General features: G+C 39.6%; 1 protein-coding gene across 1 annotated transcript; it reads right to left on the bottom strand.

Annotated features, from left to right (window-relative positions):
* Positions 1-27,478, bottom strand: PROS1 (protein S). The gene is made up of 12 exons (XM_044442084.1): positions 26,044-27,478; positions 22,189-22,311; positions 21,618-21,749; positions 20,637-20,762; positions 14,900-15,021; positions 12,187-12,305; positions 11,811-12,000; positions 11,037-11,204; positions 7,326-7,494; positions 5,317-5,468; positions 4,395-4,611; positions 1-2,363 (listed from the first exon to the last, which is right to left on the bottom strand). The coding sequence occupies exons 1-12, from the start codon at positions 26,234-26,236 to the stop codon at positions 2,176-2,178; spliced, it is 1,899 nt and encodes a 632-aa protein (XP_044298019.1). The 5' UTR covers positions 26,237-27,478; the 3' UTR covers positions 1-2,175.
* Positions 27,479-27,910: the final 432 nt, after the last annotated feature.

Genomic DNA, 27,910 nt, shown 5'->3' with positions numbered 1-27,910 from the left:
GAGAATGGTAGATCTCCTTTATTTTGTTAAACAGAGCAGCATTTACACTTTGTAAAATCCAACCCAGTATTGTACATTAGAACCTCAACCCATTGCAATATTCATACAAGACACAAAATAGAACTCAAAAATATTTGGTAAATTTCTTGAAAATACATCTGCTTATATCAACTTTATTCAGAAAAAATCTAAACTGTTCAATGCATCGTCTAACTGTTACTATTATGAATATGACTGCTTAAAGGAGGAGGAAGTTTGGTAGATGTCATTTAGTATGTTTCTATTTAAGTATTCCTCGCTACACTTTGCTTTCTTAGACAGGAGTGCTTTAAAAATGAAAAGGAACAAAATCTAATCTGCTCATGGCACACATTAACACTCTGCATCCTTATTATATGCTAAGACAGATAACACCTCTGTGAAACAGTGGTAGTAAGGAACAGTGAACAGATGCATACAGCTAGCTATGTATCCAGTCAACTAGAACTGTTCTGTGCTCCTTTGGCATCATTTCCCAAACAGTCACATCATTTCTTGTGGAATTCTGTCCAAATTTAGGCAGAAAAAAGGCATACAACTCTCAGCACACCCCACCCTACTGTGCTGGGTGTTGTTTTTTCCCTTGTCTAAACTTGCAGAGGATTGCACCCCTAAATATTCTAGCATGGCAAGCTCTTACACAGAAAAATGCATCAAAACCATGTATGTTCACATGCTTCTTACACAAGCCTACCATCTTATTCATGCTGTTACTTGAGTAAGGTAGAAGAAGCTTATTTGGCTCCTCAGAATCACACTGTTATGAAAGACTTAAGTCCCATTAATGTCTACTTGCCTGTGCTTTAGGTTCAAGATGTTAGCTGGCTTGAGGTTTAACTTATATTTAGTAGCATGACCTCAGACATCCTCACTTGGAAGTTGAAACTTGCATCTAATCATGTGTTGGTAGTATCAGGTGTCAAAACAAGGTTTTGGTTAAAGCAGAGGTCCTGGCCATGTTTCCATATCAGCAAGTGCTATTTGAAGCATCAGAAATATGAAGTTCTGTGTCAGAACAATTGATCTGGAAATCTGTTGAGTTCTCTAGTGCTACTTAAGTGTGCCTCAGATCAATTTAATTACATAGTAAAGAATGACATTGAATTCTACTGGAAACCACATTTCTTTAAGTGGCAGTATCATCTTATAGTTTTCAAGTTCTTTTCAAGCTATACTTTATTAATGTCTGAAAACAAAGCATTGGTTCCAAGCCACAACGAAATCTTTACGAATGGGTTGAACAAACTCATTTAATCAAAAGAAATGTACTTTATGTTGTGAGGAAATATGAATGGGATGCCACAGAGACCATATTTGTGGTCTGCAATAATGAATGATACCATGCTAATTCACAAACACATAATTCTGCCTAGTATAATGTAGGGATCCTTTGTGGAGAGTGCATAACAAATATATAGACTTACAATCAGCCCGTCAAGTCAGATACAATCCTTTCATCATATTTTACTGTATGTGTATCATTGTGAAATATGCAATAGAAGGTGATCTGCTTGATTCAGCAGGTTATATACATAAAATATTGGCCTACTTTATTTTTGAATGTACTGGAGATCAGAAAGTATACTGTGGCTGCTGCTACTAATAAGTTTTCTTTGTGAAAAAAACAGTTAAAAAATAATACAGTTTATTGTCTCACTGGTGCTTTGTTCCTAAATGTTTGTGTTACCATTATCTAGCTGTGACCATCACTTCTTGAAACATTGTTGCAAGATTTTCTGTGAATGATTGCTTATATAAGAGTTCATAGGATATTGGTGGAATATTGTTTGTTAGAAAAATGAAATATCTATTCAGTGCCTTTTCTTGCTGCCACAATACATTAGAATCAAGATGTCAAGCTGTGTGCAGACATATGGTTTTTTGTTTTATTCTCCAAAGTAAGTAAAATACAAAATATGAACTGCATAAATGTTGACAAGTAAATTATGCAACTAAAAATCTTGAAATGTTATAAATGACACTATTTTGACAGAATATTAATTTTGATACGGTCCCTTTATATTGGAAAAGGATGCAAATTATTTGTTCTCAAAACAGATCATTAGAAAATCAGACCTTTACAGTTCAGTTTGTCTTTACCCATCTTGTGCAAACAATCTGGACTTTCATATGAGATTAATGAAGGGAAGGGTGAGAAATGGCTTGAGGCCGTGGCATTTCCTCTATAAGCAACGGGCATGAATGTGATCTAATGTCATTCTTTTTGTAGATTGCTTCATCCAGATCCAGCTGCCTATCATTGATTTTCACTTCCATGCAACCATTGTAAAAAACTGTTACTGGGGTGGCCTCAACTGGAACTTCTGCATAAAACATAAAGGATATCAGTGTTTATTCTGGCATATTGGATTCATGTCTTTTTAATAGCATTTTTCTAGCATACATAATAACTACTGAATTACAGGTAATAATTATATATGTGCAGGTAAATGGGCATGTATAACAAAGCAAAAGAAAGAAAGAGGTGGGAAGATCACACATTCTGGCTAAGCAAAATTCCCTCAATAAAATAGAAGATACAATTTCAGTTAGGAATGTCCTTACACTTTCTGGAAATCACAACTTTTTCATCACTCTTCATCCTCATTATGGATATTGTTCTTTTTCATTTTGCCATAAAAAACCTGTAAAACCATTTCATATGTAGAGGTCTAATGCAAAAAGTTATGCTTCTTTCTGTTCTAGAGTCCCGCTCTTTTTATTCAGAGTTCCCCATATTTCTTTTCTGAATACATCTCACAGTTACACTGCCTAACAACAACTTCTGTATGGTGCTAGTTCAGGGGAAAAGAATGACTCATCCCTGGATAACTTTCCCCAGATCCATTTTTCTCAGTGGGCACATTTCTATTATTGTTATTTTGACTAATGCACTTGGATTATCTCTGTGCATGCTAATCAACCCAGTGTGGTGGTCAGAGTGTTGGACTGGAGACCCGGAGAACCATGTTCCAGTTCCCAGTCACTAAAGTTCCCTGGGTGACTTTTGGACCAGTTGCAGGTTCTCAGTCTAACCTACCTCCCAGGGTAGTTGTGAGGGTAAAATGGAGTGAAAGACTATGTGAGCTGCCTTGGGTTCCTTGCAAGGAAAAATAAGGATGGATATAAATACCATGTAATACTAATAAGTAATAATTTCCTGGTCTTTGAGGACTCAAATGCATCTCACATCCACACCCAAAGACATCAAAGGGGCTAAGGGCCAAATGCGTCTTTGCCACATTAGGATGCCTTTTTTATGGTCAGTGATGGAGGACCACCTGAAGAGCAGGAATGCCTGGGAATGCATCTCTTGACAAAGATATCCTTGACAAAGATATTCCTTTTTAGGAATGCCATGTTTTCCCTTTGCTTGTCTGCAAGGCTAGAGATATACCCACTGGTTCCAGCTGCCCACACTCCTCCTGTGGAATGGAGGAGAGGTTTGAAGAAAGGAACCTGCTCTGCATACATAGACTCTGCCTCTGATGCTGAAGCATTTCAGATCAAGCTTTTACAGTATAGGGGCAGTCCATACACGTAGAGCAGGGCTCCCTGGCCTCTGCCGCAACACATACACTGGGATAGACCTGGAGCCATTAATATACAGCAGTGAGGGTGGGTGTTAATCATGCAAGGGGTAACACCCAAAGAGGGCAACTCAGTGTTTGGCAGCAAAGAGAGCTAAACTCATACAAAGTGCTGAGTCATCACACCACAATACTGAAGGACCACAGGGCTGATTCTGATTGAAGCTAATCCAAGCACACAAGCTTAGTTGCACTGAATAACCATCACACTGCCTAATATGCTTTGCCCTGTGAAAGAAAAGAGAATTTTAACAGTTCTGAATTTCTGGTGTGATTTTTAGGCACTTTCCTATTTTCAAAGCATTGCATGAAATTATAACATCAGGTAGTAGTTTGGGTAGAATTGTATAAAAATGCCTTGTCTTCTTTATACAACATTCAATTAACAAAGGAGAAATAACTGTTTGCAAAAAGCAGCAGTTATCTGAATTGCCTGTGCAATTCTTCAGACATACCAGCAGAGGACACTTTAGGTATACTACAAACTAAAGCTGCCTAAGATCACAAGAAGGGGGGGTGGGGGGAGAAGAGACATGAGTAGGAGAGGAGGGAATAGAGGTTCCCAGGGTCACATTGGAAAATGGATATTTCAGAAAAACTCTGCTTCTATTAGTGTTAGGCTAATATAATTTAATGATTATTGCAACACTATAAAATAAAATAACTTTAAAAGAAAAGACCAACATGGCTGCAGGAAAGAAAAAATATGGATGAATGAACTTTGCCATTATTTGAACTGAATTCATGAAAGAAAACAATATTTACCAGGAAGCCCTCCTATGTAGGTATCAACAGTTCCGTTCATTGCTCGATCAAGGACAGAGAGCTGCTCGCCAAAGTAGGTAATCTCAGAATGTGATTCAGATGTAAGTTCAAGCAGGTGTCTAGTGACTCTGAGTCCCAGTTGCACTGTTTTTGAGGTACACAAATCCTCTGACTCCAAGCGGGCAACAGTGACATTCTCAATAGAAACAATGATTTCCTTCAATCCAGGTGCAAAAAAAAAAAAAAGGGGGGGGAGTTCATTTCATTTCACTGCCACAGAAGCACCTGCAATAGAGAGTTTAGCATTGCAGCACCCACCCTCTGGAAAACCTTGCCATCACTAGATGGGTTTCCATAGTTCTACCTTTTAGATGTTTTCTCAAGACCCACTGCTTCACACAGGCTTTTCCTGAAGTCTGACCCAACCATGGTCCACACCATATAGTAGGGTGTGCAATATTCTTGTTGGTTAATGTTCCTTTTATTGCATTGTTTTGCTTTTGTATTTGGTTTGGGGAGATCTTAACTTCTATGCTGAGGCTGCTTTATCTGGGGCGGTGTAGGACTTTATAGCTGCTAGGACAACCCTGTGGCTGTTGCAACATGTTATTGGCTCAACACATGTAAAAGGACACACCCTTCATGTGGTTTTCTTGACTGGGCAGGAGGATGGTGAACGGCAAATCAGGGAATTAACATTAGCTCCCTTGTCATGGTCAGGTCACTTCCTTTTGGCTCCTTTCCCCCTCTGTAGGAGTGGGGGACCTTTTAAAATTTCCTCATTTAGGCAAAAGTGAGGGACATCAAGTGATAGTCATACTTTTCACAACAAATTGTTGCTCATTCATACAAGGGTGCTGCTCCGTATCTGACTAGATCTGTTCACTATGCAGATGCACATGCAGTCGGAGCAGAAGCCTACCTGAAAGTCTGATGAGTTGGAGTCTGCTATAGACAAAGCAAGCGGCACTGTTTCACGAGAAACCAATGCAAACATTACACCAGTGCCTGTAGATGGACGGATGGTCATGGTCACATTTATTAACCAGTCTTCTGCATTGGTAAAGCTGTTATCTGTTTTATTTTAAACAAATTAAAAAGCAGGAGAAAAGAGTAAGTTAGCAAACCTCCAAAGAACCTCTTTTTTAAAACTTGAAACTTTAACTCAATACTGGCAGTTCCATAAAAGTCCTTTCATGGGAGTTACAAGCCACCCAACAAGCCCAGGAACTTTGTCAGATATAAGTTCAGAGAAAGCATCTGTTAAGCACTCAGAAATACTTCTATTTGATTATTGTCCAAATTGCATGATTGCAATGCTCACGGTAAAGTAGGAGCGGTTGATCCTTAGAACACAAAAAAGGTTTGCAACACATAATCTGGACAGAGTCAGATCATGGCAATAATGTAGGCCCTGTAAATCTGAGGGATTGCTGCTTCACACTTGTCCTGCTGTGGCCACATTCTATGCCACATCAGATCAAGTGCATACAAGGAGATTTTAAGTTCTTATCTCCATAAATGCAAGCGCTTACCTGAAGGAGCGCTTGCATCCATATATGCCCAGCCGCCCCCTGAGATCGGCGGGAGAGGTCCTTCTCCAGGAGCCCTCCGTGAAAGAAATTAGGAGGGTGGTTACTCGGAGGAGGGCTTTCTCAGTGGTGGCACCCAAGTTATGGAATGCGCTCCCCAGAGAGGTCCGCCTGGCGCCATCATTATTTGTTTTTTTGCGCCAGGCGAAGACCTTTTTATTTAAGCAGCATTTTAAATGTTAATACTATTGAATTTTATCTGGCCAGGACGGCTTATTTTATATTGTATATTGTATTATATTGTGTGTGTGTGTGTGTATATATATTTAAATTATTATTATTATTCTAATATATATATATTAATTTTTATTTATGTGTTGTAAGCCTCCCCGAGGCTTCGGCGAATGGGGTGGCATACAAATGTCTTAATAATAATAATAATAATAATAATAATAATAATAAATGTTCAAGGCCAATTTATATTTTGCTTGGTTCTATTTCATAGGTGATGTTATATATTTTTGTGCGAAACTGCAGGGATAAAATGGCAACTGATTTTTTAATAAACAAATGAATGTTGGGTTTACCACAATATATTAATGCATTTGACTCTTTTTCATATTCTACCTTGGCATTAAGAAAAAAGTGGCATGATGCTCCTAAAATAGTAAGGAAATGAACATATTTAGACTCAACTGGGAATGTGCCTAGTGGTCACAGTGTCATTTATATAAGAAAGTGATTGTGCTGATCCACATGGCAAGTGTCATGGATGTGACAGCCTAGAAAGGAATCACTTACTATGGGAAGACCATATTTAGTGGCACAGCTGAGCAACAGCCAGGTGTGCTCTAGAGTTTTACAATGTCATACAAGGAAAAGGGGCTGAGCCTGGGAATAAGCTTGCCTCGGGACACTTGTCCTTATTAGAGAACTTTGGTACTGGATCAAGCTTGCTTTCCACCATTTGGATGTAAACAATTTCGATTGATTACAGGGATTATTACTGACATTGGAAGTGAATAACAATGTCTCTTCCTACACTGCTTCCCAAACCTTATATTCAGGGCTTTTTTTGTCATAGAACGCACCGGAACGGCATTCCAGTACCGTTTTTTCCAATGGATTTTACGAAGTGATTTTGAATCGTAGCAGATCAGCAGCAAACATCATTAATATAGTGCCTGCGGGCTGCTTTTGTGTCCGCTATCTGAAAGTGAGGTAGTGAGGGCGCTGCTGCTCTCGGCTTGGGATTGGTGTGTGTGGTCGCACGCTTTCTGCCGGCGACGTGAGTTCCGACACCTTTTGTTTTACCAAAAAAATCACTGCTTATATTTAATAATCAGTGCAACATCCAAATAGTGTCAGAGAAAAGCGGGGGGGGGGGGGCTTTACTTACTGTAGTTTATACCAAATCTTGCCACTCCAGTACCAGGATAGTAAGATCCCTTTCCAACACGTATTAAGCAGTGTTTGCTTCTTTTCTGTTGAATTATATCATTTACACCAGAATTTCCCTGATTCAACAAGTTCCAGGCACGAATACACCCATCCAGTCGGGGGTTAATCTGTAGAAGAAGTTGCAGTAGACACTGGTATCCTACAATGTTCCAGGAACATTGCCAGAGCTGAACAAGTTACTACACGTAACACCTTACTTCTAGACACCAAGTGTTGCAATAGGTTCCAATGTGAGACATAGGATGCAGATTACAGAAGTAGTGGGGGAAGAAGGCAGGGAGAAAGAGAGAGAAGTGCAAGCCAAACACCATTTTCTTCTCTCAAAAAAGGAAAGCACATTAGGAGGAAACCCAGACATAATGTTAAATGCCTCTTTGCAGGTTTTCAAAAATGCATATTGCATCAACTGCTGTGAGTGTGTTGAATAATGAAGCATGCATACAGAAGAAAATTAATTACTTCTCCTCCTGCTGAAATCCTAAGAAAAATCCCTTCTCTGAAGAAATTTCTCTTCATACTAGAAGGAATGCTGCTACTCTTCAAGCAAATGCCAGCATCAGAAGAGGGATTTCGACTGCAGGGGAGTGGTTATTTTCCCTATTTTATAGATGGGGTGCTGAAGCTGCTGGCTGGTTTAAACCCAAGTAGTGAGTTCATGACTGAGCCAACACTTGAACCTAGAACTTCCTTCAACTCACTTTTAGCTGCTAAATGACACAGGCTCTCAATGCAGGCTCACAGCTCTCCCTAACTCAGACATCGTATCTTGTGATTTAAAACTCTTACAAAGATTGTTAAATGTCATACAGTTTGTGTGTTTGCAGATAACAAAGGGATGGCTGAAGCACCGATTCAAGCACTGTTGTTTTCCTTGAAAATGTGCAGACATCCTTATATATAAGAAAAGAAAAAGAGCCATGTAGGATCAGATCAAAGTTTTCTCTAGCCTAGCATTCTGTTCCCACAGACACAACCAGCTGCCTATGGGAAGCAAAGATGAATGCAAATGAATGTTTTACAATACAATCCCTGAGGTAAGGGGTGCAGAAGTGTTAGATCATACAGTGTGTGCACAGCAAATTATCTAGCAATAGAACTGCATGTCCCTGCGCCGGTATGCTGAGATCTGCTTTCTGCTTTTGTTTGAAAGACATTGTTTTGTTAACCAAACAGCAAGCTGCAGTTCACCTGCTTATGATTCCAATTTTCTGCTAAGCCAATTAACATATAACTCTCCTAAAGTACTACAGAATATTAGACTCTGCCTTATCTGAAAGAGGCAGGGCTAAATGACTCTAACGGGCAGGGGTCACATTTACAGTGTGCACCAATTTCTACACATGCAATATTTGCACACCACCATAGATTCAATTGTGGCCACAGATGGCGATCATGACAATACTGCACATGAAAGGCTGGTGTGGCACTCTATGGATTCTTCAAATGTAAAGCTAACATGCAACAAGCAGCTTCCACCAATGTTTCTTTTGTGTTGGCATACCAAAAGCTGATCCATGCATAGTCAGCCCATCATGGACCAAAAGTCAAATGTTCAGTTTTTTCAGCCCTTTCCTCGAGTGGATGACCTTTTTGTTTTAGTTTCAGTTTAAAGAAGCTCTAAAAAGAATTGCTTATAGAGTGAAGATGTTTAGAGGCACATAATTCAGGAGATAATCCTTGCATGTTCCATGCTTTCAAGAATGATATTTTCAAGAATGCAATAATATAATCTCATAAACAGTAAAAATCAAACTTTTTGATGATTTTTACTGTTATGTCAGATTCTTGCTGATCTTCTCTGCCTGTTCACCATGCCTGCAAGTTCTCCAATGTGTTAAGAAGTACAAAGGACGTGTCTCTGCACGCATCACTTTCCATAGCAGATCTTCTTTCTAAGAGAACAAAAATTGTTACTTTCTATATAATAGCCAATCTTTTGGAGCAAAATTTGCATGACACACAATGTGCCTTTGAGCAGAACCCTTCATCTCCTCATTCCCTACTTCTGCATCAAATCATCAAAAGGTATTTTCTGAGCTCTGATGAACTTGTGAATGCAGTTGCAAGCTACTTTTTTCAGAGTCTTGTGCAAGTGTACAATACTGCCTATCTGCTCTTTAGCTCAGGATGCCACTTGTCAATGCCCTGGTCAGTGTCCTTGCAACCTCACTTTGGCACTTTCCAAGAAAATCTCTGCCCACCCTGCTGACAGGAGATTGCAAGAAAGAAAGAATTTTTCCAAGCACTTATGAACAAAGTGATGTGTTTGAAAGCTTAAAAAAATCACAAATATCTGCCTACTATTGCACAAGTGTCTTTATGCAATTTAGCACAGCTTACTGATGTTACTTCCCTCTTACATTCTTGTCAATTTCATCCTTCACTTTGGCACTTCCTTTGCTAGGTGACTGCATCACCTAATCCTGAAGTAATTACAGCTACCCAGAAGCCCTGTTCTTGCAGCTGCTGGCCACTTTCAGCTCCCTCTCTCCCACTGCATGCTTGTTGCTTTCCTCAATGGCATCCATTGTAAGCTGTCTGATATACTCATGAGCTACAGAGTTGTGAATGGTTAGCAGTAAAAACACACAAATTTCAAAGCAGCACAGTGAGGGGTGTTGGCAAAAATATACCCATTCACAGTAGCAGATTTTTTAATGTGTACCCTTGCACATGTCCAGAAAAAGGGGAGCAAAACAATTTGGTATACTCCCCAGTATCTTTCTTCTTCATTTTTAAGAGCATGGGGCTGGAGACACTGACAAAAGAGGAGAGAAGATGGCAGAAGAACTAGAAAGATTGTGAAGACTGGTGGGAGGTTTTGCTTTTCTTGCTGGGAACTCCTCTAGCCATTCCCAACAACCTATAAAGAAGATGCTCTGCCATGTCTGGACATCACATCTTGAAAACAAGCCAACAAAAAGTCAGGTTTCTCAGGGTGGATTCTTCATAAATAATAACCAACAACAGACAAAACAAATTACTTTGTGATTTAGAGACAATGACAACCCTTTCTCCAACAATCCAGAGTGTCCACTAGCAATGCATGAAGAATCAACCTGCTCTGGGGTGGGAATCCATCAGATTTCCTTGGCTCAGCTCCCTAGACTCTGGCCACTTTCTTTCTGCCTGCCATGCGCTGGGCATTCATGTGGGCATCCATCAGAAAGCAAGTCCAAGCAATTCTGCGAGGCTGGCGTGTGTACGTGTTGCCTGCTACTAGGGCACTTGCTACACAAGCAGAGTTCTGCTACTGCACACGTGACTAGCAGGCTTTGTGTACCTTGCACAAAGAAGGGCCCACTAATGGTCCAGAGTATGCATGGACTTGATCTTGGCTGGCCTACCAGCAAGGGTCAAGCATGGGAAAGAACTCTGGTGGGCAAAAGCCCTCTGCATAGTGCATCCCTGCTGACAACCCACTGTAGCATGTGAACCAGGCTGCTATACATTTGAAAACATATCAGAAGGAATAATTTCTTACTGCCTCCCTGTCCCCCAAAGTATATCATGAAAAACCTCATTGCATCACAGAAACAGTGGCCTGAAGTGATTTTTGTAAGAGGCTGGGAGGAAAGAAGAACACGTGCATTAACTATTGAGGGGAAACAGTAATTTGACATATCACATTCAACACTGGAAATATTACCGGTTTAATGAGAATGTTGTCCACTTTGCGAGGTAGTCCTGCAATATACACCTTTGTTTCCAGGAACCCATTGGATGGCTTAAAAAGGTTTCTTGGACTGTTAATGTTCATTACTGCTTCTTTTTCTATTTTCACACTGATGCTGTGATCCAGTTCTTCCACTGAGATCTATGTTTAACAGAAATGTTTGTAAAGGTTCAGGTAAGCCACCCCGTCCCAGCAAGGGCCATCTTTGTGCAGAAATGATTCAGCTTTTCTAGTGATGATTTGCTTTCCCCCAAACAAAAGGGGAATACTTTGGTAAAAGCATTGCAACCAACATCTAGAGCTCTGTGACCAGGAATAGTTATGGGATCAGGACTATTAGCATATATACCATTAGCAAATGGTTGCTTGGTCAACCTGACAAATCAAGTTATTCATTACACCCAATCACTTTCTATTGGAATGAATAATAGATTTTTCCTGCACTGAAATGGCATACCTGAAACAAAATTTGCATAACACGTGTCTACCTTCTAGCAAATTCTACCCACTTTTGTCGGAATGTATAAGAACTTTCTTGAATCCTAGATCCAAAGTTCCTTTAGAGGTTTCTATCCAGAGCATAGATACTACACTTTAATAGGAAGTCATCAAAACATTTTGAGAAAAGTGACAAATGTGACTATTACATAGGCATCAAATCACTTTAAAAGTAGCCTCCTTTATAAAGAATTCAATTTTGAATTCCTTACTTACTGAGGGATTTTTTGGGGGGTGGGGGAGGCTTACCATGTGCCAAAAGCCATCATTAATTGCTTTGCCACCACTCGTTACTTTGGTTCCAAATTCATTCTTGAACTGAATTTCAATCTTTCCATCACGCAGGGCAAGCAAAAACCATGCTGTGTTGTCAGTGGATTCAGCATACAGAATAACACCCTCATTATCATACGTCCGAAAGTCAAAAGCTGCAGAAAATCTGGATTGAGTAAAGTGGTGAGGGGAAATATGAAACAGTGCAGAGGCTGGATCTCCAGATTAAGAATTTTGTCACGGAATGAAATAAAATTAATAATTGGCTACACAACACCATGTGCAAGCACTAATTGACATAACCACACATAGTACAGGTACTGCATATGTATGCATATTGAAATCTACTTACCTTGTAACTTCTGGCAATCTAAACCTTAAATACAAAACAGGGATCCCTATAAATTGCTCTGCCAGGTAAAGCAATTCATAATTTGTTTCAAGATACAGAGAAAGGCAGGTTGGTACAGCCTAGAAGTAAGAGAAGAAGCAGTTTATTATAATGATCAAGTGAGGGCACTTTTCTCTTTGTCAGCTTATTCCTGAAGAATAGGATGGTGTTGGTGTCACACTGGGGAGATGCACACCTAAACATCCAAATTTTGCAAGTGTTTATCTTGCAAAAGTTCAAGCTGGCTAGAATGCTGGAGCTTGACTCCTTACTTAGAAACAAAGCTGGGTCCCCAGCTCACGTAGAAACCTGCAATAATGCTAGAGTTTTGTGCTACATCTAGTATATTAAGGAGACAAGAAGCAAATTGGCTCATTTTTCCTAGCAGGGGCTGAAAACTTGGCTGGCTCTCCTCTTCTCTGTCTTTAGGTAGATTTTCTCGAGGCTGTGAAGCTTCTCTGCCCCTCACTAGCCAAGGAATAATCACATAATGATGCCAGAATCTACAGAAGATGTCTGCATGGTAAAGAGCCTACTTCACATGGTGGCTACATGCAAATAACTCTGTGACAAAGTTAAATCAGCAAAATCATATTCAATTACAATTAACATTCCTATGCAATATCAATTCCACTAAGCCATTATGAATTGGCAAAAGCTAACAAGCTAATCAGATTTGGGGCCAAATTAGTAAAAGATATGCAAAATTCAGAAATCAATTATTAAACCCTTGCTGAAAAATTAAATTGAATATAAACAATGGCTGTAGATATCCTGACCAACTAGGATTTCTACATTTAAGGTAAGATTCTTTCCTAAATTTTCATGTACAGTATTTCCTTTATGTATTGATTATTACGGACTCTAATGAAAAAGACTGATCCTACAAAGGAATATCTGATACTACAATGATTCCGTAAAACCTGGGATAAATACTAAGTTAAGTAAAATCTTGGAATATCCCCAGTAGCATCAATAGTAAGGGATGGTAAAAAACATTTTGAAAGAACAATCACATCTATAAAAATGTGCCTAATTTTGTGAAGTATTTGTGAATAGTCATGTATTTACAAACAAAATTTCATTTAGATATCAGGTGGCTAAACTCTAGCTTAGTTATAAATCTTGTAAAAATTGTAAAATAAGAAAGGATCAAATTTTCACTTAGAAAATCAATACCCTGCAAAATATTAATCAATAGTGATGTGAAAGGGTGTAAGGTCAAAGTTAGTATCATTAAGCTAGGATGCTTTTGTTGGGACTATCAGTAATACGAATTGTTTCACTGATATTTGACACTTGCTAGACTTTCTAGCATGTATTCCAGATGTATTAGTAACATTATTTGAAGATGCAATGGGATTGTCAGACAACTTAAAACTACTGGACACAAAAACATCATATCAGCAACAGCAATTTCTGATTAATGGTTTAAGTCTATTATTAATTGTATTTAATTTCATAGAAAGATAATATTTGGAAATAATTAATCAGTGTATTAATCTTTTTAAATATTTTGTAGGCCAGAATCTTGAAAGAAATCACACACATACATATTTAACAGAGAACTGATATGTCCTGGATTAGAAAAAAATAGACAAGCTGACTGATGTAGTATGTAACGGTTCACAATTAGCAATTAATGTTGCTGAAAATGCTTGTTTCACAGATCATTGGAATAGTCATTGTGGACATATAAAACTTGACAGGAATTTATTTCTGTAATGTGAACCTTCCGTTTTTGATCTGTACAAGTATCTTTGGAAAATTAAAGAAGAATGAACAAATCCATTGTGGCATAAGTTTTTGTGGAACAGAGTCTAATTCATTAGATGCACAAACAAGTATCCTAAATTGACTGCTGCACATACACATGTGTAGCTATTTTTTAAAAGGTTTGTAAGAAGTAATGTCAGGAAGAAATAAAAATTCAGAAAATATGAACTGTGATAACAGGTATCTGTACTCTAGTCTGTGCTGGTCCTATTTTCTTTTTGAAAAGCTTCATTTCTTTCAATGAATTCTTTCATGCTTTAGATTTGGAACTCATTTCCATGTACTAGTTGAGACTGCGTGTAGTATTAAGTTAATAAACCTCTGAAGCCAAAATCCTCTAGGGCAATATTTACTTGGAGGATAAATGGCCTGCTTGTGGCTTCCATTATCTTTAGGGAATGGAATTACACCCCATGTTGCCTAATCATTAAATCACAGTTAACTACAACTCACCGGGTCCTCATAAGTATGCTTAAGCACAAAAGCAACCTTTGATCTGTGCACTATTTAAGCCCCATTGCAGTGAACTATGTCAAAGCTTGTTTTAAGTGGTAGCTGTCTGAATACACTTCAACATGCCCAGTCTTGCCAGACAAGTATAAAGGAGGCCATTCACAGAGAAATGCTTTCATGGAAATCCAGTATAGGCTCTTGGTTTCTCCAGTTCAAAATGTGTATGTTAAAATGCTTTGATCACGTAATATACATCATAGTGAGGTTGTAGTGGGAGAATTATTACATTATTACAATAATGCAAAGCCTCATGTTAATATTAGGTACCAGAGTATACAAAATATTTGGCCAGTAGAAAGTCAGGTTTGAGCCCTTTTGAGGCTGCTGCTGCTGCTGCTGATGATGACGAAGATGACAAAATTAGTACAGTATTACTATACTTTACCTCACAAGTTTTCGTGTCCCTGGAAAGTTTGAAGCCTTTTGCGCCATCACAATAGCAAGCGTAGCTTCCTGGAGAATTGATGCATATCTGAGAACACGTATTTTCAGCACATTCATCCACATCTGCAGGGAAACGGGAAAATGCAGCTTGACACTTGCACCTCAACCCAACTGTTATATCATTACACTCTTGGGCATCAAATGAGTAATTAAGTGGAATGAGGTTGCAGTGTTGAAAGACTAGGAGCACAGTACAATTTAAGATGCATGCAAGACAGGTTCCTAGCAGCATCTCCACAAACTTCAAGCCTTCTTTTTAAATATAGAGGCAGGAATACCTCTACTGAAGACTTGAACAGGCATTGATTGATCAAGTCAAAGGCCAGGACTCTATTTGAAAGCCTGCCAGAAACTGCCCCCTATTTCGAAAATGACCTCTATTTAAAGGTCAGTCCTGTCCAAATCTGCTTTAAAGATAAGAACCATTGGAAGAAAGTTTCCCATCAAGAGTGATGGGAAAACCATCTTGGAAGTGGTTAACGCTTCTCTGAGGGAGGGTCAGGTAACTGCCCCTTTAAAGGAGGAGGTAGTCCGAGCGGTCCTGAAGAAAGCGTCACTGGATCCAGAGATGGCCACTAATTATAGACCAGTGGCCAACATCCTGTTTCTGGGCAAGGTGTTGGAGTGGGTGGTGGTGGGACAACTCCAAGCACTCTTGGATGAAACTGATTATCTGGACCCATTTCAGTCCGGCTTCAGACCCGGGTACGGTACTGAATCTGCCTTGGTCGCCCTGTACAATGACCTGTGCAGGGACGACAGGGGGAGTGCGTCCCTGTTGGTTCTCCTGGACCTCTCAGCGGCTTTCGATACCATCCACCATGGTATCCTTCTGGATAGGCTAGCAGGATTAGGGGTCGGAGGCACTGCTTTGCAGTGGTTCCGCTCCTATCTCAATGGTCGATTCCAGAAGGTGGTGCTGGGGGACTATGACTCTGCACCATGGCAGCTATGCCATGGAGTACCGCAGGGGTCCATTTTGTCCCCTTTGCTGTTTAACGTCTACATGAAACCGCTGGGAGAGGTCATCAGAAGGTGTGGGCTGCGGAATCACCAGACACTGATGATACCCAGCTCTACCTCTCATTTTCCACCAATCCAGGTGAGGCAGTGGCTGTGCTGAACCGGTGCCTGGCCAAGGTAATGGGCTGGATGAGGGCCAATAAACTGGAGCTCAATTCAGACAAGACGGAGGTCCTGTTGGTTGGCGGATTGGGCTTCGGTAAGGGTGAATTGAACCTAGTCCTGAATGGGGTTGCACTCCCTCTTAGGGACAAGGTTCGCAGCTTGGGAGTGCTCCTCGACCCAGAGCTTTCACTGGAAGCTCAGGTGACAGCGGTGGTGAGGAGCACTTTCTTTCAGCTTCGGCTGATTAATCAGCTGCACGCCTACCTGGAGTACGACTGCCTGGCGACAGTGACACACGCGTTGGTGACTTCCTGACTTGACTTCTGTAACGCGCTCTACGTGGGGCTACCCTTGAAGACGGTCCAGATACTTCAATTGGTTCAAAACAGAGCTGCCAGGCTGCTGACGGGGACTGGGCGTTATGTTCACATGACTCCAGTCCTCCGTCAGCTTCACTGGCTTCCCATTGAAGTCCGGGCCCAATTCAAGGTGTTGGTGATGACCTATAAAGCCCTAAACGGCTTGGGTCCTGGTTACCTGAAGGAGCACTTACGTCCATATATGCCCAGCCGCCCCTTGAGATCTGCGGGGGAGGCCCTTCTCCGGGAACCCTCCGTGAAGGAAATTAGGAGGGTGAGTACTCGGAGGAGGACTTTCTCTGCAGTGGTGCCCAATCTATGGAATGTGCTCCCCAGAGAGGTCCGCCTGGCACCGTTGTTATTTGTTTTTCAGCGCCAGGCGAAGACCTTTTTATTCAAATGTTATTTTAATTGTTAATATTATTTATTCATTTTATTCTTTGGCCAGGGTGACTTAATTTATTTTGTTAATTTATATTGTTAATTTATATTATTCTATTTTGAAGTTTATTTATGGTTGTGAGCCACCCCGAGGCTTCAGCAAATGGGGTGGCATAGACCTCTCCTAAATAAATAAGAGCACCTGGACAGTCAATCAACTGACAATTTCCATACTACAGTCTCCATATTATGGTGTGATATACTGTATTTCTATTCAAATCATAATATTTTCTAAATGTGCATCTGCATATAAATATATTAGCATAAAATCTTACTGCTGGATACAGATTTACTCAGGGATTGTATTTCTGAATCACACTAACCAAAAGAGTTTTTTTCCAAACCTAGAACACTTCACTCACATCAACCTCCAAGCCACTAGAAAACATAAATGAGGTCTGTCAACAAAGTGACCTTGTGGATAGTTTTTGCATGAGCAAAAATTTCATGGAATAGAGCTGCATAGATAAAATAAATATATCATATTTGTGCAGAAACCAAAGTTTCTTGGTTTGAAATACTGTATTTCCAAGTTATACTAGCCCCTATTATATGGTTGATACCATGAACTAAATATGTCCACATCAGAGAAAAATTCAGTTCAATACAAGTACACTGAGAAATGTGTGTGCGTGCGTGCCAAATTCCAACATCCAAGGGAGCTTAGGAGGCAATCATTCAGAAAGAAAATGTGGACTGACCAGGGCAAAACACATTTTGTCCTGAGTGAATGAAGCTGGCTACGCTCTCTGCTTTGTTGGCTAAGCACAATAAATAATTTAGAGGCACGAGGGAAAGGCTGTGTGAAAGACAGCATCAGTAACTTGCCTTTTCTGCAACTAAACAGACACTTACTGACTGAGAAGATGAGTATAGCTCAGAAAATGTTGCGGTCTGTTCCTAGAATGTCACACTGGCGAGATAAAAACTTAACATGTACTGACAAATACTTATAGCATTAAATCTGTACAGTTTGATTGTATAGCACTCTAGGCTGGTTGCTTCTGATTCAGAAAACTTGAATTTTTCAATGTGTAAAATGTGTAGTGTAAAATGTGTAAAAGTAAATAAAGCTGTTCAATAGGTACAGTGGAATATTGCTTTGGGGGTGATAATGTAGCTTATTTCGATGCATGTTTTCAGGAAAAAAAACTAAAGAATAATGGTTGACAAGTAGACTGGAAGATATTCCACATTTAACCATGAGGCTTTGCTTATCTAGATAAGGGGTGCATTCCCTAAGGGTGGCTCCACAAGGTTTTCTTTTTTGTGGGGGCTCTCATGTATTTCAAGGATCCCCTCACTCACTTTTGCACCTGCTACTAAGATGCTGCCACCTCAGGCAAATGCAAAAGGAGAAAGTGTCCCATTTGTGGGAGTAAGTGCTTTGTCGGGTGTCACAACGGACGTTCCATTGTTTCAGTGAGACTTAGTAGGCTTCAAAGGTTTCTTTTTGGGAAACTATACACCTGGATAGAGCACACACGTTTGAGCATATTACAGGCTCAAGAAGCATGGGCAACCAAATGCACCCCTTTTAAGGGGCCATTGGGGCACCTGAGTGGGAATGCTCATGGTTGCCCACTTGGGATTGTAAAAAGTGCCTTAACTACCTTTTGCAATCTCTGAAAAGTTATTTAAAGCGGGGAATCCCCAGCAGGTTGAAAATGGCTCATGGGCATGGCAAAAAGAAGTGGCAAAGCCTTTGTTAGCTGCCCCAAAAGCCACTTGGACAGTCTGGGGCAGAAAGCAGCGGCATTTCCCTGGTATCACTTGGCAAGAACACAATGATCTCCTGCTACTTTTGTCTCCTTCACTAGTAGTGTGGGTACTATTATCTGGGTATGGACAACACGACAACCCATCATGAGTCAAACAAAGCAGAATCAATTCCAGGATGGGTTACCTTATAACCCAAATTTAAACCACCCTGACAAAATGATGCCAGGTTCACATGACACACTAACCTATGGTGGTTTATAACTGGCATGTTGGGCAAACTAGGTCTAGTTGTTACTCTTATAGAGGAACCTAATGCTCTCTGAGCAGAGCCTGTGATAAGCCATGTTGACTTGTATAATCAGGGTGTGAGGGAAGATGGAATTGGGGCTTTCTGTATTATTTTCCATTTGGTGGAAATGAGAGGAAGTATTTAGGCAGCTCTTAAGCCAGTCTAAATGTTTTCTGTGGACAGAGATGTGATTAAGCCTGAGAAGATGTTGAATCAATTCACCAGCATACCTCAACACACCAGCTTACACTATCACTACAAGGCTGGAGTTTCAGCTTGGGAAAGAGAGCCACTGCAGAAATCTCCATGGCCAGCCAGCAGGGGAACTCGAAAAGGCAGTAGAATTCCTCTGAGGTCAGAACTTGTCAGGATCTGGGCTGCTCTGGTGGCCAGAACCAGAACAACTGCCACCACTGTATTTGCAGGATTGGTCCCAAGCCCTGCTGGTGCACTCATTTTCCTGCTCCTGCCCCACTGTGTTACCTCAGCAGCACAGGTCCCCTTTTGTTGCTGTGCCTGCATCCTGCTTGGCCTTTCCTGCTCCTGATTCCTGCTGTTTTTCCTGCCCTTCCATGTTGCCTTGCTGTTGTGCCTGCCTTGGCCATGTATCAGATGCTTCACCATGTTGCCTCAGTAACACAGGGCTTCCTGTACGCTATGGTTCAGTTCCTGCATTTTGCCTGACCCTTGCTGCATCTGGTTCCTGTTGTCTCTCTTGTCTTGCCATGTATCTTGCCTTGCCATGTCTCCTTCCCCGCTATCTTGTTCAAGATAGCTGCTCTGTTTGTCCTTCTGGTTCTTGATCCCTGGCTTGTTCCTGGCCACATCCTTGTTCTGCCATCGTGCATTCTTCTGGGTTCTTACCTTGACCTCTACCATGACTATGATTTGAATTTTCCATTTAACCCCGGTTTTGGAATCTGTCTTTCCTGAAGTTCTGTTGCCCTAGTCAGGTGCCTCTGCTCCTCTTATTCTTGCTCCTGTTGCCATGTCTCTGGATGCCCATGTTCTAGTTGCAGAGTCTGTCAGACAAAACTTTCATATGCAACATTTTCCTTGCCTTGCCTCGCCTCAGGTACTTTCATTTGGGGTAACAAAATGACCCCAAATGCCAATAATACTAGGTATCATGTTGACATGCAATGGGGGTTAAAAAACCTTTTTAAAGTCTGGGAAGAATATTGCAGCCTTTGCATGGTGTTAAGTGTGTGTATGTGTGTGTGTGTGTGTGTGTAAGCCATCCCAAGATTTATTGTAAGCCGTCCTGAGACGTTCTGTAGGAGACAGGATAGAAAAGCTTTTAACAAACAAACAAACAAATACATACATATATATGGAAATTTTTCTGTGCCTTAGCTACATGACAGATTTATGAAGCTAAAATGCAGCTTCGGCCTTTCAAACAAAGGGTGGGATAGAAATAAATTATATTTCAGATACTTATTCTGTTAAATTATTGATTCAAGATTTGATGCATTTTTACAGTGAATCCTGTTTCCTTACAGCTTCAATTGATACTCCATCACAAGATTCAGTCATTATGTCAAATAGCATTTGTGCACTAAAATATGACAGATATTACATCTGCAATTCAAAACAGAAATAATCTGAAAGGTAAACAAATCCCTAAATAACGTAATATAAAATCTATTGCAAGTAATTCTAAGTACACCAAGAAAGGTAAGCTTATTGGCTTTTTAAGAATTTATCTATCTAATATATAAATTGAAGAATTCTACCTTCACATCTCATTGCAGTTGAGTTATAGGTGTAGCCTTCTGCACATTCACACTCATACTTTCCAGGGGTATTCCTGCATTGTGCTGTCCCACAAATGTTCTGGTTTAACATGCATTCGTTCCTGTCTGTACATATGGAATGTGTATTAATTTCTCACAAAAAGGAATGGATTACTTTTCATTTATGTTACAGCTGACTCCTAGCATTTGTTCCTGGGATAGAAATGATCTCAGGCAGTAACAGGAAAGTTCTGGAAGCACTAGCTAGCTCTGAATGAAATATGAAAAAATGTGGACATGGAAGGATATGCTATAAATCCACAGGGAAGTGAACAGGATATAGATAGCTTACTAATTTTAAACAGTTTATAGTCATATAAACTTTAAGGGATACATTTTAAGGGATAATTCTCTCACCTTCCATGTTTTCAAAATGCATTTATCTGCTATATGATTGCCCAGGTGGTAAGGTTCTCTCATGTGATCAGTTTAAGCAGTTATTTTTTGGTAGTGGAAGTACGTATTCCCATTTCCTTTTAATTAAGTACTGTCATCACCATCCAGAGCACTGCATGGGGTGGATGATTCACTGGCAACTAGACAGATGGTGCTTTGCAAGCACATGGGTCTCAGCAGGCATTAGTGTAGCATCATCCCTCCCCCACCCTTTGCTTCCGAATCAAACCCATCTGTTCAAGCATAGACTACATTTGTTAACAAGGCTAGAGGACTGATTGGGACAGGATGTGCATGCGCTAAACCACTACCTCTTCTCCACATGTTGACAGCTACTCCTGGGGCTGTAGCACCAGTATGGGCAATTCCATTTAAACCATGAGATAGGAATACTGGGACTTGTCTCTATAGATTTTAGCACTGTGACCAATTGCCATAGTGTGACCTTTCAATCCTATTGGATGATATAGGTTGCCTTTTTGTTTTCTGTGGCATTGACGTTTTTATTTGGGGCTTTTCTCTTACCTTTGCAGTCCAATTTGTTTGGCTGTATGTAATAACCATCTTCACAGGTACAGCGATAACTTCCCGGAAAATTAATACATGTCTGACTACATCCTCCATTTATATTTGTTGGATCGTCACATTCATTTATATCTACAAAGATATATACATGTGTGTGCATACATATATGTGCGTATGTGTGTTCCTATATATGAAAAACCCTTAACTATGCATTGGTCCTTTGCTGAACACCTACAGTCTGCATTTGAAATGCAGACTTCTATAAAATTGAGCTATTTCTGGGGTGGATCCAATGCCACACAAGCAAATACCTGCCCACATAATGTCTACTTCTTTCTCTCCTCTGCAATTTCCCATGAACCTCACCAAATCTGCTCCAGAGAGTCTCCCAAAACTCTGGAACAGAACAGGGGGTACACAGGATTTGTCGAAATTATTTGCACCAGCAATTTTTTTTTAATGACAGAATGGCAACATCATATACCCTCGTACAATACTATCTTTTTTGTCATGAGTACAGTGAAAATGGCTGCAGATCAGTATGACTTATTATAGAACAGACTACATATACCTTCTTCACATTTCTCTCCTTGCCAACCAGGCTTACAGATACATGTGAACTTGGCTTGTCCATCTCTGCATTCTTTATAACCATCTTCATTGCATGGTAGTGGACTACACTGGTTTGGTATTTCTGCAGAGGAAGAAAAAAGGTATCTTATTATAAGACTTCTGCTAAACTTACTTTTCCATTCTCTCCCTAAGTACTATATGAGTACTAGTACTGACAAAAAACAATGTAGCCCTACCACGCCAATTCTAATCTTTGCAGGGTCTTTTGATGGGACCATTGGATTCAGATTTAGCACAAGTTTTATTTCCACCTCATTCCACCATCTCAAAAATGGTGAATAGATAAAATAGATTTTACTCTCTGATAAAATAGATTTAATGCACCATTTTCCTTGTAATCAGTATGTATAAGATGAACTGATTGAATGTTAACACAAAGACCTTAAGGATAATGCATTTTAGAACTATATCTGACAGCAGTGTGTACACTATAAACAGATCATATTAATGGTGGGGCTAAGACCGATTCTCAGGGTCATTTCTGACAGAGTAACAATCACTGCATCTTTTTACCATTTTTAAACAGTATACCATATTAAGAAATGCATCCACCATGCAATGCTTACTACAGTCAAGAAAACATATCCTTGTGGAAAATGTCAAAACTTTATTTAAAGGCAGCAAGTTGTCAATTAATTAATTTATTTTTTGTCCTCAACAGACCTAGTTAGTTTTGCTATCTTAGGTACTGAAATATCCTGGGCTATCTCATGGTTCCTTTTCCTTGTACTGTCCTCCCACATAGCTAAAGCTTCTTCTTGTGATCACTATGGATTAGCATGTGAGACCAGGACTGAGTACTAAGGTACCACAGGACAGAAAAGGACATTTTTCCTGCCTGGCAATGCAGCTATCCTCCATACATACAGCCCTGTTCAGGTGTTTGCTTCAATGCAAAAAGATTTAAAATGTGCACTCAGTGGATGCCATGAACACCTGTCCCTTCTCCATTAGTTCAGCCCTTGTCGCATTGAACTGGTAAGGTTTCAAAGGGAGTTCACATTAAGATTCTCACACTTAGTTCAAGGAATTTATCAGGCTCAATGTTTTCCAGGGAAGTAACAGGTTCTGCATGAGGAATGGAGATATTTGACGACTGATAAAACATTGTATCACTGTACACAAGATTCACTTTCCATTGATCCTTGAGATCTGCTTGAAGAAACACCAACCTATCATTTAAAAGCTATCCTGAAAAAATATTATCTTGGAGCAATGCTGAGACATAAACACAATTTCTGCAGGGCAGGAAGCTCTGATCCTCCAGGCACTTTGCTGGGCTTCAGGCCCAACTCTTCTCAGAGTATTCTCAGCTGCTGCAGAATTTGGATGCCAGGGCTGGCAGGCTATGAATTTGCAGTTACAACACTTTTTGGTTGTTGCTTGTAGTATCATCAATGCTTCTCCAGTGAGTAATCTGCAACAACCACTTTATGACATAAGGATATATGAGGAATAAAATTAAAGTCAAGAACAGCAGCATCGCTCACTAGAGACTTCTCAGCAAGATAATATGCTCACGCATCCCTGTCACCCCCCCAAGAGCCTTAATGAGAGTAAGAAAAAGAGAGGAGAGATGAATAAGAGCACACTTTAATTTGTGTCTGCAGGCACGCTAACACAGCAGCCTGGGAACTGTGCTCCATCTCTGACTACAGGCAGAATAATGATCAAGGAATCCGTTTTGCCCTCATTTGTTCTCAAGGACAAAAAACAGGGATAGATCCTTAAGGGTAAGAATGTATGTTCCACTTGGGACTTCTTTCTAAACACCTAGACAATTTTGTTAGGAGAGCAATGAGAAGAGGTACTTCCAGTTAATGAAGGAAGATGCTTTGCATAGATTATTTCCTTGTTCTTTCATATATTGTGAATGTCTTTATTTATTTGCAGTATCTGCATAGTGCTTTACAAATATACTGGCCCTCTAATTGGTTTGGATCTGATCAAACAGGCTGAGTGAAGTAGAAAGTAGACAGTTGTAACTTTTAAGAGTAAAAACAAATGAGTTGAATCCTTATTTAGTCAAACATAGGCTTGTTTCTGCCTGTGCAAAGGAACCACCAGGGAAACAGATTTCTCTTTCCTCTTGGCGCTTTGCATCCCCAAACCTACTCTCGAAGAATGGAAGAACCTCTGAAACAGATCTGAGGCACATGCAGAAGGCTGCAGAGGGCAGGTCAATCAGGGAAGGCCCACTGCACAAGTAGACTTCTGGTTACTTCAAGGTGGCATCAAACCCTTGCAACAGCCCAGTTTAAATCAACTGAATTTAAATTAGTCATGGCTAGATCGGAATATGATTTACTGATACCAGCAAGAATTTAAAATGGATTAACATGCTAGCCTCCAACTTTCTAGACTCAGCAGCCACTTTCACACTCAACTCGCCACTTTCATATGTATATCTGTACATGCTTATTTTCTGTTTTTTTCCTTCCCCTCTTTCTCTTTTTACTTTCTCCTTCTCTGTATTTTGTTAACTCTCATATGGGTAGCAGTATAGTTTGTGCACCAAAAACCTTAAAAAGTATTATATTATTGTATATTTTATGGGTTACAGTTTACTTTATCAGATGCATGAAGTAAGATGACAAAAATGACAATGGTGCCAACTGATTTAACTCTCCAGCTGATGAACTACAATTCAGTCTAATGTATCATTTTATTTCATTACACACTATCTTGTAACTGCAAAGTGTGCAGCTGCAAAGAAGGTACTAATGAAAATCGAGGTTCCTAAGCTCTCATATCTTGAAATTACCTGGCACTTTGAATGATTGGCTGAAAATTCAATACTACTTTATTGGTCATGCTGTTGCTTATAGTACTGATACAATCATGATCCAGGATGGATGTTTGTTTGTTTGTTTGTTGTCATTTATAACAACATACATACAGAAAAAGGAACTGAAGTAAGGTGAGATAATTTTTCTTTTTGCCCTAAGGTTTAAAAATGAGAACAAATGAGCAACTGAGAGAGAGAAAGCATGCATGTACTAAAAGTTATATGAAAAATTCATTGATTTGGGAACAATGGCAGTAGCTGCCCTCTTGTTTTAGTTAAACCAAGCCAAAGTGAAATTGAACTGGCCTTCTTGTTAAAGGGTTGCTGTGCTGATTTAGAGCTGAAACATATCTGATATTATTCATGCTGCTCAACATAATTAATCTGTCCATTGCTCCTCTGGGGAAAAAGTATGCTGGTTTGCTGTTGTTTGTAATCCTTTCCCAAGCTATTGTGTCTCCAAACATACATTTTATTATGACGAATGACTTTTGGAGGCAAGCACAACCAGGAGGGAACAATTTTCAGAAGACAACTGGATTTGGACTAGAATCACATTCTGGACCAGGAGCTGTGCCTTTTTTCTCCAAAATAAGAAAGTTTGTTTACACACATGAATAGTATCACATGGCATTTGTACCTGGAAATTTGTTTAAGTTTAAGCCTGTCCAAATCATGTACCTGTGGACCCAAGCCTGTTAAAATGCAGAGGAATATCTGCTAAGGTACTTTCCATGACTGTTAGGAGTGGACATGGGAGACGGAACAGCCCAACCTCAGATTTTCCTCCAAGGTTGCAGGAGTGTCTACAGCCTCAGGGGACTGGAAATCTGACCTATCCTGTAGTGGATAACTGTCCAATTGTTCTTTATTTTTGCAATCCACTTAGAGAGTCTCTGGGGCTAATTTAATGTAGAATATAAGTTGAATAAATGAATACTGCTGTTAGATGCATTGTATTTCTATCTAATTCTAGATGTAGAGTGTGCAGTTACAAATGCTCACCTGTTACACAGAACCGCAAGTCAGCTGGAGAATCAGAAGTCACTGATGGCACTCTGAAAACTCCTGTCCGGTGTAAAGCCAGGCAATCTGTGAAACAGATACAAAAGCTGCCCATTGACAAAATACTCACTACAACCACAATGGCATATTCTAAACAACTAAGAGCAGAGTTAGGCATACAATTAAGTTGCATGACATAGTCCTTCCTGTTCCATATTGCTTCAGATTGCAGATAACAGGAGATGCATTTCAAAGGCTCTCCCCATGTAACAAACAAATATATCAATAATAAGAGTTACAGGTAGTCTTCTTCCTTTCCTGCTAGGTTTCCTTTAGAGACTGAAAAATGTGAACCCCACCTACAGTCTGATCTTGTGGAGCCAAGGAGAATTAAATCCTGTGATTTTATGGTTCATGAATGTCAAATGCATCAGATTCTGAAGGGCCAGGGGGGAAAAAAGATAGAACAGATCATAGTAATAAAAAACCCCAAAGGCCATCCAAATCTTCAAACAAAGCTCCCTTAAGATTTATTAACCTATAATAGCTGTTGATGGCTTATATATTTTTATAGTTAATGTCATGTTATACTGCAAGTTTAGTGATGAAGGCAGATGATTTTATTTTGGCATTCCTCATCTTCCTGTTTCTATTCACCATAGATATCACACCTCTGTAAAACACAATTACTAATACAATTAGTCCATGCTGTAGAAAAATGAATATTGTTATATGTAAATTGTCTATGAAGTTTGGGACTGTGCAAAATTAAAGGGCTAATGAATTAGGTCTACATACATAAATCCTAGGATAGGTGTAAACCAGAAGTAGGTTTGCTCAGAGTGTTTCATACTCTACATGAAAGGAATGGGAAAGTTCATCCAAAGTGAGTTAGGGTAGGGGGTGCAGCAATCCTATACACATGTAAGTCCTATGGAACCTATTTAGACTGACTCCTGTGAATTACCTCAGCTAGCAGATCCTGTTTTCTTATTGGCTTTGTTAATTTGTTTTTACTTGATATAGTCTTTAGCCTTCATGAAATTAGTGTGTCCACTGTATTCTGAATCAAAGGAATAACAATACACCAAAATTGCTTTTTAACAATACACCAGGTCAGTAGCCTATTGCATAGTTTAAGGCAGGGCATACTGAAAAAGGGATGGCATCACCACAGAACATTCCTATTCTACACATTCTGCTTTCGATGAAGGATGTCCAGCTTTGTTTATGCTGAAACGGCCACAATGGGAACCACTGCTCACACTGAAATGTATTCACATGCATGACAGACATATATTAAGAAGACTTCTTAAATGAGTACCATTTGATTTCAGCTGTCCTGAGTTCAGCACCTTCCAATCTTCTCCTAAAATCCTTCAGAGGTTAAAGCACAAAAAGGATATAATCTAAGTGGTGAAAAAACAAGCTTGCATTTGTTTAAAAAAATAAAACTTACCTAAGTAGTTGGGGAAGAAATATTCCTGTGTTTAAAAAAAGAAAAGTCAAATTGAAATGTTAATCCAACACAAGACATAATTTAATTGTTTGTATTACTTAGAAGAATCATTAAAAATGCAAGTGCAAAAAGACAATTATTTTATTTAGTGTTTGCTTCTTATTTGATAGCTTCTTATTTGATATTAATTAAACTATGTTTTATGTAATTCTTAGATAATTTATTAAATACAGCAGGTACAAACTGCTCAATTTTGAAAATATTCCTCTAACAAACCAAATCAATTCCCTTCGATTATGCTACCAAAAGCTTGTAACTGAACTCAGTGTTCCATTTCCTATTTCTGAAAAAGGCAGAGTATCTTTGATCAGCCACATGTGGAGGCCTCTTATTTTATGGTGCAACATG

Source organism: Varanus komodoensis, unplaced genomic scaffold (assembly GCF_004798865.1).
Source record: "Varanus komodoensis strain SLA01 unplaced genomic scaffold, ASM479886v1 scaffold4, whole genome shotgun sequence".
NCBI lineage: Eukaryota > Metazoa > Chordata > Lepidosauria > Squamata > Varanidae > Varanus > Varanus komodoensis.
The sequence above is the reverse complement of the archived record's forward strand: the minus strand, read 5'-3'. Positions and strand labels throughout refer to the sequence as shown.

What these genes read in the sequence shown, in the direction of transcription:
- PROS1 (XM_044442084.1), bottom strand. Translation starts at nt 26,236, where the DNA reads ATGCAACTTAATTGTATGCCTAACTCTGCTCTTAGTTGTTTAGAATAT. An exon ending in CTTGCGGTTCTGTGTAACAG is followed by an intron (nt 22,312 to 26,043) that starts GTGAGCATTTGT and finishes CTTCCTCTGCAG; the next exon opens with AAATACCAAACCAGTGTAGT. An exon ending in ATGATGGCTTTTGGCACATG is followed by an intron (nt 11,205 to 11,810) that starts GTAAGCCTCCCC and finishes TGTTAAACATAG; the next exon opens with ATCTCAGTGGAAGAACTGGA.